Source organism: Corythoichthys intestinalis, chromosome 2, assembly GCF_030265065.1.
Source record: "Corythoichthys intestinalis isolate RoL2023-P3 chromosome 2, ASM3026506v1, whole genome shotgun sequence".
NCBI lineage: Eukaryota > Metazoa > Chordata > Actinopteri > Syngnathiformes > Syngnathidae > Corythoichthys > Corythoichthys intestinalis.
Genome location: NC_080396.1, coordinates 24007042 through 24020984, shown reverse-complemented (window position 1 = coordinate 24020984; position 13943 = coordinate 24007042). Strand labels below are relative to the sequence as shown.

The 13943-nt window shown below is 39.1% G+C and overlaps 1 protein-coding gene across 2 annotated transcripts in view; it reads left to right on the top strand.

Annotated features, from left to right (window-relative positions):
- Positions 1 to 12993, top strand: part of nr2c2 (nuclear receptor subfamily 2, group C, member 2) — a 35609-nt gene extending 22616 nt beyond the window's left edge. For both annotated transcript variants that reach the window (XM_057859263.1, XM_057859254.1), the window contains exon 15: positions 8202 to 12993. In XM_057859263.1, the coding sequence (XP_057715246.1) occupies positions 8202 to 8376 (175 nt within the window). In that variant the 3' untranslated portion in view covers positions 8377 to 12993. The remainder of the gene's footprint in view (positions 1 to 8201) is intronic.
- Positions 12994 to 13943: the final 950 nt, after the last annotated feature.

The following is a 13943-nucleotide window of genomic DNA, read 5'->3' as shown; positions in this document are numbered from 1 at the left end:
TTGTGATACGCGATATTATTGCGCCTTCCCATTTTTTAAAAACCAATTTACAATAACACAGTATCTATTAATGGATCAAGTACACCCATTTAAACGCGATATTTACTCTTAAATTCAAAAAATACTTTTTAAGAAATCACAACTAAAAACAATAGACCATGCCTCTTAAGTAAAAGACACCAATATTAACACTGCACAGAAACAGAATAAATAAAATGTGTTTTTCAAAAAAAAAATAAAATAAAATTGCACTTCATAATAATAATAACTTAATAATAGGCAAATGAAAAGTCACAATATTAACACTGCACAGAAACACAGAATAAATAAAATGTGTTTTTCCAAAAAAAAAAAATAAATAAAATTGCACTTCATAATAATAATAACTTAATAATAGGCAAATGAAAAGTCATAGCTTCTGCAATGGTGTTCCATAGGGATGCAACGATACAGTTAAGTCACGGTTCGGTACGATTTTGGATACGGGGGACACGATTTTCGATCCAATTAAATACATTTAATGCTCTGAAAAAAAAATGAAAAAAAATTTGTAATGATATTTTATTTTATTTTTATTTATTTATTTCTTTTTTTTTTTTGTTGCTAGTGAGCAAAAATGAAATTGCCATCATATAAGCATGCATTTTAGTGCATAATATTTATGTGCTTACTTCTTACTGATCTGAAAAAAAATTTGTATAAAAGTGCTGAGAACAACCTTTACTGTTTGTAAAGTGAGACGGGGCACACTGTTGATTGCTACAGCTCTCTTAGCAGCTAGGTTTACTACATGAGCAAGACATCCTATTTGTGGTCCGAATCCATCTGTGTCACATACTGAATTAACAATATTTGCAACATTATCTATAGTCACTGGTATGGATTGATTTGGCCTTCTTAACTTCCATTCAGTCATGACAGTTTAGAATTCATCGATGTACTATATGGACTACGTGTCCCATAATCACTCTGGGCTCACGTAGCCAATGGCATGGGACGTAGCACATCTAGTTTGCTATTTCATGATATCTAGTAGAGGTGTGCAAAATTTCCGATTCTTAGATTATTCGCGATTCGGCTGTGGAAGATTCGAGAACGATTCACAAACATCCAAATTCCGATTACTGAAATATGCCAAGTAAAGCGGAAGTACAACACACTCGGCGCACCGCGCGGTCAATGAGGAACGGAGCAAGAGTAGCTAAACATCATGCTTCCCATTACCCGGCCCCTCGGGTAATGCCAATGCTCAACTCACGGCTCAAGCTCAACTCATGCCACGAGATAAAAAAACACAACAACATACCTGACTGCTGCCGAAAAGCTGCTACAAAGTACATCCACATAATGTTACGGTAGATATCATTTATGTAGGACTAGATGCAATATAGATTCGGTAGCGTTAGCAGCACACCTACAAAAAACTAGATGCGGGCGTTAGTAAACAGCCGCCATCTTAAAGCAGTACACTTCCCTGCAAGGCTGTTGTAGCGAACCTTCCAAGCAAACCTAATTAACTTTTTATCTAAAATACTCCTAAATCGGTAAAATATTGACTTGAATCTATCTTTAAAATAGTTTTAAAACTTTCACATGTCGAAAGTAGACAAAAGGGAAATTATGGAATAACGGGAGCAGTTTTAACAACTTTACGGTTGATTCACAACATTAAATTAATTGAATGTAGTTTAAAGCTGCTGATACAGAATGGGGACTGGAGTTTTTTATTTACTGTTATTTTTGTATATTTGTTTACTGCTATATGTTAACTTGATACTGAAATAGTAGTTTAGTTTAGCCTGAGAGTATTTTTGAACAATTTTGGAACTAATGTACAAAACATTAAAAAAAAAAAAAAAAAAAAAGGAGGGGGGGTGCATCAATAATCGTTTTATAATCGAATCGGAGCCTCTGAATCGTAATCGTAATCGAATCGTTAGGTGCCCAAAGATTCCCAGCTCTAATATCTAGTGTGTTCGCGCATTAAAAAAGTTAGCAAACGCCGCTGAAGTCAGGTCTGCTCATTGCTCCACAACACCAGCATATGACAATCGACTTTCTTAACAGAACGAGTTTGAAGCACAGTGCTCTTAATTTGCCATTCAATTAGTGATGCACGATAATGCATTTTTCAGCCGATACCGATAACCGATAATTTCCTCCTCGTTCCAACCGATAACCGATAATGTCAAGCCGATAATTTTATTAAAGATTTATGTAAAATTTTAAAGTATACACAAGAGAAAATATTGCTGTGCAAAAATACTGCTCTTTTTTTTCAACATCAAATGTGAACAAGTAGTAGTAGTAGTAAATTCCAACATCTAAATAAAGACAGATTGTCTGACATTGTGTAATGGTAAACAATTACTTACAGAGTAAATACATAAGTTGCACAAAAATGGCTTTAAAAGTATGCTATTCCTAAAGTATAACATTACTACACAGCAAAAACACAGCTCCTTAAGACTAGTTAAAGTCCCTTGTTTTCAGTGTAAATCTATTGGAAATAAGTTAAATTAACTGCCAGCACTTCAAGTATATTTCACTCAGATTTCTTGAAGAAAAATGGCCAGCTGAAAATAAGATTAACAGCCTTATTTTAAGCAATAAATTATTATACATAATCCTAAAAAAAAAAAAAAAAAAACCTTGTCAGAAATGTTCTTTATTGAAGAATATGTATGGTTCAAAACATTATTTGAAAGCAATTTTTTCTTGATTTAGGTGAAAAATGACCTTATTTTTTTAATGTTTGGGCTTAATAAGAACAAATTGCAATATTTAGTTCAAGTAAGTGGAATAATCTGGCGCATTCAACTAGTCTTCAACACTCAAACAAGATGGGGAAAATTATTTGACTAGATTTAAGAAGAATGATCTGATTAAGACGTCATAAATTTAAAGCGTACTGAATGCATTACTGACTGGATGACTTCTTTGTGTCGTTTGGTGCATGTTACAATTATCAACTAACCACTGTGCTGTCATGATAAACATGGTTTGTTGACATCACCTGTGTAAATGTCCGTGGTAAGACTGATGTGATCGGCATGTCTTTCACGAAGAATCGTGGTCGTATAAACTGCATTATTTTTTCATCCAGGGGTTTGGCTATCGGGTCATTTCGGGAATTTCCTCCCGCCTGTGCCCTTCAGTCCGCCCGGCTGCCAAATTAGCACCCGCGCCAGGCCTCTGTCTCGAACCGGAGTGGCGGCGGCAGCTAAGTTCGTACCGGATATCCGCCCGCCCCGGCCTGGTCGCTGCGGCGCATTCGGTGCATGGCTCTGCTCTCATGCTCTACCCGCCTAGGGCGAGGCGGCGGCGGCCTGCCGGACCGGCGGGCTCCGTCGGAAGAAAGCTACTTGTCAACTATCGATCTCGTGAGGTGTTTAGCCATAGATGGGAGTTTACCACTCGCTTTGGGCTGCATTCCCAAACACCCCGACTCCGGGAGGACCGCAGCGTCTCTGTATTGTCACAAGCCCTGTAGCTTCCTTTATAGTTTATTTGTTAACAATAGCTTTAGCATTCGTGCTAGCAGCAGCCTCATATTCGTTCCAAAAATCATTGTGATGCAGTTTTAAATGGCTGCTGGGTTAGTGCTAATGGTGTTCAATGAGGACGCTTTCTTTAGGCCTTGAGGAACTGTTTTGTAGATGGCGAGAGCGTCGTTTATTTCATTTCACACACTGGAAAAGCAACGCACGCTAGTGAGAGCGCCTCAACACTGATGTGTAACACCGCCTCCTCTATGACGCCGTACTCCTAAACCCCTCCTCCCACAGGGGCTTCAGAGAGGGGAGGGGTTGAGCAGGCGGCAGTGAAGAAGTGGAGAAAACTGCTTGGTTGCGCACATTTGGAGGCTAAATCAAGTATATAATTATCGGATTGCATTATCGGTTGATTTTTTTATTATCTGTATTATCTGTGTGACGTCATAATTGCCATTATCGGCCGATAATTATCGGTAGCCGATATTATCGTGTATCTTTACATTCAATGTTCATTCAACTGTTCGTTGTCAAAGCGAGGTTGTTAGTAGCAGCCAAGTCTGTAACAATGTTTTGTCGGACTTCGTTGTAAATATCCGGCGTTGTGCCGAAAAATAGCCGCCCTGTGTGAAATGCACCCCTGACGGGAGCACCCACACGTCAACAACACCGGCTTCCCGGAGATGGTCCGCAGTCACTCCGGAGCATTGACGCGGCCGGTATACGATGAACAATAGGAAATAATGGGAACGATTGGCTCCGGCGCAAGTTTTTGCCGGACCTAGAACGAAGATGGATTTTGCGCAGTTGGTAACAAGGAATCCGAACTTTTAACAGCACGTCTGCCGCACGCGCGCACGCACGTACGTGCACGCGAGGCGATAAATCGCAGCGAAAAAATTACCACCTTCATTTTTATTTATCGTGCGATAAATGGAATTATTGCATATTACGACAGGCTTAATATAAACCATGATTCCCAAGCTCCTAAATGTTTATCTGCATAGAAATATACCTTTTTTCAGATGTCCGAGGTGTCACAAAAGTAAAATATTTTACTGTCGTATCCATTAGGGCTGTCCCAAACGATTAATTTTCTCCCGATTAGTCAGCCGACTATTTTTGCGGTTAGTCAACTAATCTAATATATATATATCTATATATATCTATATATATATATATATATATATATATTTTTTTTTTTACTAATTTAGCAATGAAATTTTTGTTGATACTTATCAATTCCCAAAAACATTTCGGAACACCTTAATTCTTTATTAAAGTACAAATAAACACGTAAATAACAATAATAAATCACAAATAAACAATGAGTTCAAATGCTGATAGCATTAACTAGTGCAAAAGAATGGAATGAAAACAGATTGAGAACACTGACTTCACCTTCCCAACATGATTCCAAACAATTCTAAAAACAATACCTAACATTGATATTATAGTATAGTACTACCGTAATTTCCCGAATATAAGGCGCACCCGTGTATAATGCACATCCCAAATTTACTTGTAAAATCTAAGGGAAATGATTGTACCCGTTCATAACGCGCACCCTAATTTTAGCACCAATAAATAGAATACAAGAAACAGAGCTCGTGTACAGATACAGAAATGTCATTTTACTGAATGGTGAAACAGCACAAGCATAGCATATTGGTAGTTAGAAACCTTACCATAAACTGACAATATTTACGGTAATGATATGATTTGACAACTTCTCCAACTTACCAGAATCTAGGAGAAAACAAAACAGATGTGACTTTTCTTTTAAAGGCTGCTGTACAACTTGCTCGTTTCATCATGATGAATAAATGTTTCTTCCATGGATTGATACGGTAAAATGAAAGTGAGAACGTAAGACGGAAATCCGAGAGCGCTCATCGCTGTCGACACGACGGTAACAATAGGAACTATTGTTATTTGGGTTTGAGTTTCCCGAGGGACAGATATAGTTGACGGACACACACAGGAAATCTGTGTTGTTACGTTTGTTATGGTCCGAGTTGCGGAGCTGCAATAAACGTTGACTCAAATGAGTTCAAGAAACTAAATTCTGTGCTTTATGAAGAGTGAAAAAAGCAGAATTTAACACAGACGAAATCATTCGGCCGATCAGAGTGAAGTATTATCGAAACAAAATGGTGACGTCACGTACCGCAATGGTCGGCAACGGATCGGCGCATACGTTTCTTCAACACAACGTGGCCGTGTCAATAAAAGAAAAATCGGTATACATATATATATATATATATATATGTATACATATATATATATATATATATATATATATATATATATATATATATTTCTGTCTCCATCCATGCACCCGTTTATAATGCGCACCATGATTTTACGAGTTGATTTTGGGGGAAAAAAGTGCACATTATATTCGGGAAATTACGGTATATATAATAGTATTATAATATTCATTGTCAATCAGAATTTTGAAAAACGGTGTCATTTTAAAGGTATTCTTAGTGTAGAGTCTGAATTCTGAAGTATATGGGATTAACTCCAGAAAACGTTATTTATATGACGAACATGACATGCTTTTATTTTGAAATGTTCACCGGAAGTACGTTCGCTAAACAGCTAATTTAAGCTTTCCATTCCGCAAAAAAAAACACTTCTTGTCATTGCATGTGCTGTCAGTAATAAAAAAAAAAAAATGTTTGCAAATGCTGTTAACCAGCGATTTTTCATGTTTGAAGTGTCACCTTTTAACCGCAAGTTTGCGTTTTGGAGAAGACTGACAATGTTTTATAGCAGGCTAAAGTAGGTCGTTCCCCCCCCCCATTAGTCTCAATGTAGCAATGCTAACTTACAGTGTTTAATATAGATGTGTTTCCTTATTTTGTATGTCTGAACTGTAATTCTACGGCGTATTGATTACCAATAAACATCTATGAAATGAACCAGTCTCATATGTCATCTACACGCACGCACAAATGTATGCATGCGCGCACGCGGTGATAAACGCAGCCGTGAAAATTATCGCCCTCATTTTTATTTACCTTGCAACGAATGGACTCATTGCAAATCGCAACAGGCTTAGCAACTTCAATAAAACATGTCGTTAGTTAGTTAGATGATTAGTTAGATTTACGTCATCGATGACGTCGACTATGTCGACTAGTCGGGACAGCTCTAGTATCCATGTTCAGCCATCCAGTTTTATTGATGATTTATTTGGTTTTACAAAAAGCTATTTTTCTCCACTATCAGGAAGAAACACATCGATTTTGTAAACCTTTCCCATGTCATTACTAAAGAACTGGGGGGAAAAAAAGTAAAATCTTAACTTTTTTTACCCTGGTGAAAGAAGGGGTTGTTTTTTATTTGGTAGATTTACTTATATTTATCGAACATGACATTCTGTCTTTCAAAATCCTCAAAACTGCTGTCACTCTGGGGGAGCAGCAGTTTCTGGAGGGGCTTATTTGGGAGACTAAAAAGCAAGGATTAGATGGCAAGCAAGAGTGGAAGCGGCGTGGGGGGTCAGAGAAGGGAGGAGTCTAGAAATATTACGAAGGTGGAATTAGACTGATATGGTGATGTCGTTAATATGGGAGCGGAAGGAGAGCTACCATTTTATATCACTATAGCAACAAGATATAATATATATTATTTACTGGTGCACGATAATTATTGGTCCGATAATTATCGGTCCGATAATAGGAATTATGACGTCATCCCGATAAATCCAATAACATTTATAATAGGACCGATATGTACTGTTCTGGCTTTACAGTTTCTAGTATGAGAAATCAGTTAACCATTTGCGGGCCATTGCTCCCACCTGCTGGTCAGAATAATTCACTGCATCTATTTTTTTGTTACAGTAGTTTGGTTCAATCACACATTGCGGTGTCTAGCGGGAGCATTGACAGTCGTGAATGCTTTCTGTTACGTTTCCACCTCGGAAATATATGTAAGTATTTTATGTTTACTGTAACATATGGATGTGCAATATATGTTTACTTCTGTGGTGAAGGGTCATATGTACAGAACTTCATAAGTTGTGTTATAGAAGCCAGCCAATGCTTTTGTAGCTCAAGCTAGTGTGCTATGCTATAGATATAATAGTTGTGTATAAAAGTTTATTGTACAGTTTGTTGTATATTGAGTATTGAATATGTGTATTTTTCTGTTGTACTTTCACAATATTAAGACGAGTGTCTTCCCATAAAAGTAAGGAAAGACCAAGCCTTGTGGTTTATGGAAGTGCATTCATTCTTAGCTGGCTGTCGGGCAGTGCAGAAGTGAACCGCACTGTTATGTTCATGTCATTATGAAAAATCTGATGAGATCAAAGGCGAATCTATGTTGAATCCACCACTAGTTTTTTTTTTTTTTCAAAAACTCAGGTTATACATTTAAAAAATTATATAGTTATTATCGGTTATCGATATCGGTATCAGCTTTGAGGAGCAGGAAGTTATCGATATCGGTATTGGTTTCAAAAAATGGATATCGTGCACCCCTATTATTATTTTTTAAATTATCTAATGAAAAATTATGCAAGGATCAGGACAGTTTGGATTTGAAGGTCAGGAGCGGTTTCATACTTCTGTAACTTTTCAACGTCACAAAGACTGATCTCCCACCTCCAACTTCAGCTCCACACATCTGACGGTGTAAATTCAATTGAAAAATTGAAAACACACAAACGATTTTTGTGTACGTCTTTAGGTTGACCCGCATCCTGACCCGCCTCCCAGCGCTGCGCCTCATGAACTCCAACATCACGGAGGAGCTCTTTTTCACTGGCTTGATTGGTAACGTCTCTATTGACAGTATAATCCCCTACATTCTGAAGATGGAGACTGCCGAGTACAGCAGCCAGGACAGCGACTCTGCCGAGTGACAACCGCTTTAGAAAAGGCATCTTAATCTGCACTTCAGGTACTCTTTCTTGTTGAAGCTGTGACGAGCATCCTACGGCGGCCTCTCGTTCCATCTGCTCATGATTCACAAGTCTTTTTTTGTCTTTCGATGATTATGAACTTAAAGGAGCCATATGTAAGAAATGCACTTCAATTATTTATTAAATGACCCTAATATTTAAATAGAAATGAAAGAAACATGAGTTTATACTTCGAACATGATTCTCAATAGTAAACCCTAAATTTTCCTATTTTAAAAGTCAGTTGTCATTGATTCTGTGTCCGTGACAGATGTCTGGCCCTCCACCAATCAGTCAATTACGAGAACAGTTCTGTGTCTGCATCCAGGTTGCCGGGAGCTCAGTAACCTGGAGGCTACTTTAACTAAAGCTGCTACAACTTTTATAAACAGTATGAATTAACACCACTTGAGCAAGAGAAAAAAAAACACCTGTTACGAATCTCAAATGAGTCATTACCGTATTGGCCCGAATATAAGACGACCCCCTCTTTTTCAAGACTCAAGTTTGAAAAAAGACTTTTTGAACACCATAGGTTGTACACTACACATGCTTTATGTTCACATGACCTTTGCTAACATTAGTGTGTAGTTTGTTAGCCTCTTTCTCTTCTGATTGAAATGCAACAATGGTATGATGATGCAGCTTGAGTCCCCATTGCAAAGCGCTTATCTGGCAAGCCAAAGAAAAAGGGGATGGTGCCTTGCCTGGCACCGCCAGACTATTCTCCCTGTATTTTTCAAACACTGTGAGAAATAGTCTGGGACCCTGCCCATTAACGGCCTCTCGAACAATGACAAAATCAACTGTCCAATCAGATTCGTTTATTTGCATGACGTGTTCTTAACGAGTAACGTCACTCTTGCGTGCCGAAAGTCGTCTCTCCAACAACACAGATAGAGAACGGGAGAGCCGAGAATATGTTCCAATCTGCGGTAAAACCAGTTTTAAATTACCAAAAACACATCGACACAAGTCATTGAAAACAGTCAACATGGCTCGCGCTAGCCATGTTGAATACACGTCTCCATTCTCCGCTCACGCTAGTTACTTGTCGCTTTAACAACGTCATGTCTGCCCGTTGCTGATTGGTCCACTCCGCTGTCTTTTTGCTGTGGCTTGCTCCGCCCTGGGAATTTGATCCGCCGGACGGTCGCCTGAGTCAATCGCTGGAACAGCGGTGAGTCTGGTATACTAGGCAAGATGGTGCCCTCTTCAATATGTTGATTCTGGTTGCAGTACCATTTTTGGCCACCAATCTTACATATGGCTCCTTTCAATCTTATGCTGCGTTCACACCAAAGTTAAACCGTCGCATGTGAACACCTTGCTCGTGCAGGCCCGTCACCAAAAGCAGTTTTGTGTTCGCACAGTCCTTAAAGCAACACTATGGAGAGGGCAGAGGGCCGATGGGGAAATACGGTACAAAATCAAACGTTTCTGATTTTTAACATTGTCATATGCAATTGTTTAGCCACAACTGGATTCATTACCTCATTACTATTCATCCATCATATAGCCGCTGGAAACAAATCGTTCAGTCCATCTGCAGGCGACCGGGAGATCAGGATTTTACAACACTGTGCGCTGGTCCTCATGAGAAACACATTTTTCCTTAAGGCAAAACACTACCGTTTTTGTCCACCTGCGTCACTAAAATCTGAAATTTGAAACTGAAAATTTACTTAGTGTTGCTTTAAGTTGCCAAAAGACGATACAACTTCTGGCTCACGTAACGTAATAATAAGTATTAGAACATCTTCATTCTTGTAATATCACGGCTCTCATTAGATGACAATTTTCTCTCATGATATTAGTACTGTAATTTCGCAATATTTCGTGAAGTTGCGTTTTTTTTTCGTGTAATATTACACATATATGTAATATAACGACTTTAATCTCATTATATTGCAACTTTTTTCCCCATTTCATTAAGATATATAACTTTATTCTCGTAATTTCACGACTGTTTTCTCGTACTATTATGACTTTAATTTCGCAATATTTCGTAAAGTTCAGTAAGATTACCATTTTTTTTTGTAATATCACATAGCTACGTACTGTAACGACTTTAATCTCGTAATATTGTGACTTTTGCCCCATACTATTAGAAAATTTAACTTTATTCTCGTAATATTACGATTTTTATCTCATAATATATTGTAACTTTTTTCTTGTAGTATTACAAGTTATGACTTCTTTTTTATAATATTACGACATTAATCTCGTAATATTATAACTTGTAGTGCTTGTTTTTCTTCATTCTTTCTTTGGCCTTTTACTGACCGGATGTTGAGGCGTTACTTATTTGCCAGCTGAAGACAAGTGAATGAGAAAAAGTATTTGATTAGCTGTTTTCTCCTCGACGCTGAAATCTTTGGCTAGACGTGCATTGCCGGTCGCCAGGCCGCCGGTCGCTGTTCACCACGCAATAGATTACATTGACTTTGCATGGGAACCCACCGTGTGACGACAATAAGACTTGGCTGGTGTGAACGCAGCTTGAGTTTGCCGGCACAATAGTGATATACAATACAATAATTAAAACATTAATTCGGCCTTAATATAGAAACTAAACAATCTGAGTAAATACAGTATACGGATAGTCCCTGGTTTATGAATGAGTTCCGTTCCTGCGCTGGCGATGTAACCCGGATTTCCGCGCAAGTCGGAATTAACACTTTAAATACCGCTGAACACCCTCTAAATTAAAAAAAAAAAAAAAAAGATCCAAAAACATGTAATATACAGTGGAGCAAATAAGTATTTAGTCAACCACCAACTATGCAAGTTCTCCTGCTTGAAAAGATTAGAGAGGCCTGTAATTGTCAACATGGGTAAACCTCAACCATGAGAGACAGAATGTGGAAAAAAACATAAAATCACATTGTTTGATTTTTTTAAAAAAAATTATTTCCAAATTAGAGTGGAAAATAAGTATTTGGTCACCTACAACAAGCAAGATTTCTGGCTGTCAAAGAGGTATAACTTCTTTTAACGAGGTCTAACCAGGCTCCACTCGTTACCTGTATTAATGGCACCTGTTTTAACTCATTATCGGTATAAAAGACACCTGTCCACAAGGCTACTATCAGTAACACAATGCGCCACCAGGGACTCAAATCCTGAACTGCCAGACGTGACCCCCTGCTGAAGAAACTAACGTCCAGGCCCGTCTGCGGTTCGCTAGAGAGCATTTGGATGATCCAGAAGAGGAATGGGAGAATGTGTTATGGTCAGATGAAACCAAAATAGAACGTTTTGGTAGAAACACAGGTTCTCGTGTTTGGAGGAGAAAGAATACTGAATTGCATCCGAAGAACACCATACCCACTGTGAAGCATGGGGGTAGAAACATCATGCTTTGGGGCTGTTTTTCTGCAAAGGGACCAGGACGACTGACCTGTGTAAAGGAAAGAATGAATGGGGCCATGTATCGAGAGATTTTGAGTGAAAATCTCCTTCCATCAGCAAGGGCATTGAAGATGAGACGTGGCTGGGTCTTTCAGCATGACAATGATACCAAACACACAGCCAGGGCAACAAAGGAGTGGCTTCGTATAAGCATTTCAAGGTCCTGGAGTGGCCTAGATCTCAACCCCATAGAAAATCTGTGGAGGGAGTTGAAAGTCCATGTTGCCCAACGACAGCCCCAAAACATCACTGCTCTAGAGGAGATCTGCATGGAGGAATGGGCCAAAATACCAGCAACAGTGTGTGAAAAGCTTTTGAAGAGTTACAGAAAACATTTGGCCTCCGTTGTTGCCAACAAAGGGTACATAACAAAGTATTGAGATGAACTTTTGGTATTGACCAAATACTTATTTTGCACCCTGATTTGCAAATAAATTCTTTAAAAACCAAACAATGTGATTTTCTGGGTATTTTTTCCACATTTTGTCTCTCATGGTTGAGGTTTACCCATGTTGACAATTACAGGCCTCTCTAATATTTTCAAGTGGGAGAACTTGCACAATTAATGGCCCACTTGCACAATTAATGGTTGACTAAATACTTATTTGCCCCACTGTACGTCATTGTACTGTCCTCGCCAAGATGTTGGAGCTAATTCCTAGCTAGACAGCGAGCTAAGCTCCGAAATGATGATATCAGATGTCCGTGTGGTTTGCTGACTTTATTCAGCTGCTCATGACATCAACACCTGCAGAATGAAACTAAAATAAAGTTGAAATTAAATTACTCATCTTCAATAGCAGCAATTCAAATTTACGTTTACAATTAGCTGCTAAAACAGCAATAACAAACGATTAGCATGTATCAGTTAGCGTCCGCACATAATCAAAAACAATCACATAAACTCGCCCCAAGTATTTGACTACAATTGAAAACGCACAAAAAACAGGACAAAAGGGGTTATATACAGTTGTCCCCTCTGGATGCTTCACAAGCAACAAAGGTGCGCGCAAGCTGTCACCTCTTCACTCGGCTGCGCTCTTCCTCATATGTGTGTGTGTGGGACGGGCGGTGTGTAAATGCAACCTGCTCTATGCCTCCTGCGCCACATAAAAGCATGCATTACAAAACAAAAGTAAACATTAAAAAAAAAAAAAAAAAAAACGACTAGACAGGTGTAAAGTTGAAATGGCGTAAGTTGGGTACGTCGTAACCCGGGGACTACCTGTATTAAAAAAATATACACTCACCGGCCACTTTATTAGGTACACCATGCTAGTAACGGGTTGGACCCCATTTTGCCTTCAGAACTGCCTCAATTCTTCGTGGCATAGATTCAACAAGGTGCTGGAAGCATTCCTCAGAGAGTTTGGTCCATATTGACATGATGGCATCACACAGGTTGGTGCAGATTTGTCGGCTGCACATCCATGATGCGAATCTCCCGTTTTACCACATCCCAAAGATGCTCTATTGGATTGAGATCTGGTGACTGTGGAGGCCAGTTGAGTACATTGTCATGTTCAAGAAACCAGTCTGAGAGGATTCCAGCTTAATGACATGGCGCATTATCCTGCTGAAAGTAGCCATCAGAAGTTGGGTACATTGTGGTCATAAAGGGATGGACATGGTCAGCAACCAATACTCAGGTAGGCTGTGGCGTTCCAACGATGCTCAATTGGTACCAAGAGTGCCAAGAAAATATTCCCCACACCATTACACCACCACCACCACCAGCCTGAACCATTGATACAAGGCAGGATGGATCAATGCTTTCATGTTGTTGATGCCAAATTCTGACCCTACCATCCGAATGTCGCAGCAGAAATTGAGACTCATCAGACCAGGCAACGTTTTTCCAATCTTCTATTGTCCAATTTCGATGAGCTTGTGCAAATTGTAGCCTCAGTTTCCTCTTCTTAGCTGAAAGGAGTGGCACCCGGCGTGGTCTTCTGCTGCTGTAGCCCATCTGCCTCAAAGTTCGACGTACTGTGCGTTCAGAGATGCTCTTCTGCCTACCTTGGTTGCAATAGGTGGTTATTTGAGTCACTGTTGCCTTTCTATCAGCTCGAACCAGTCTGGCCATTCTTCTCTGACCTCTGGCATCAACAAGG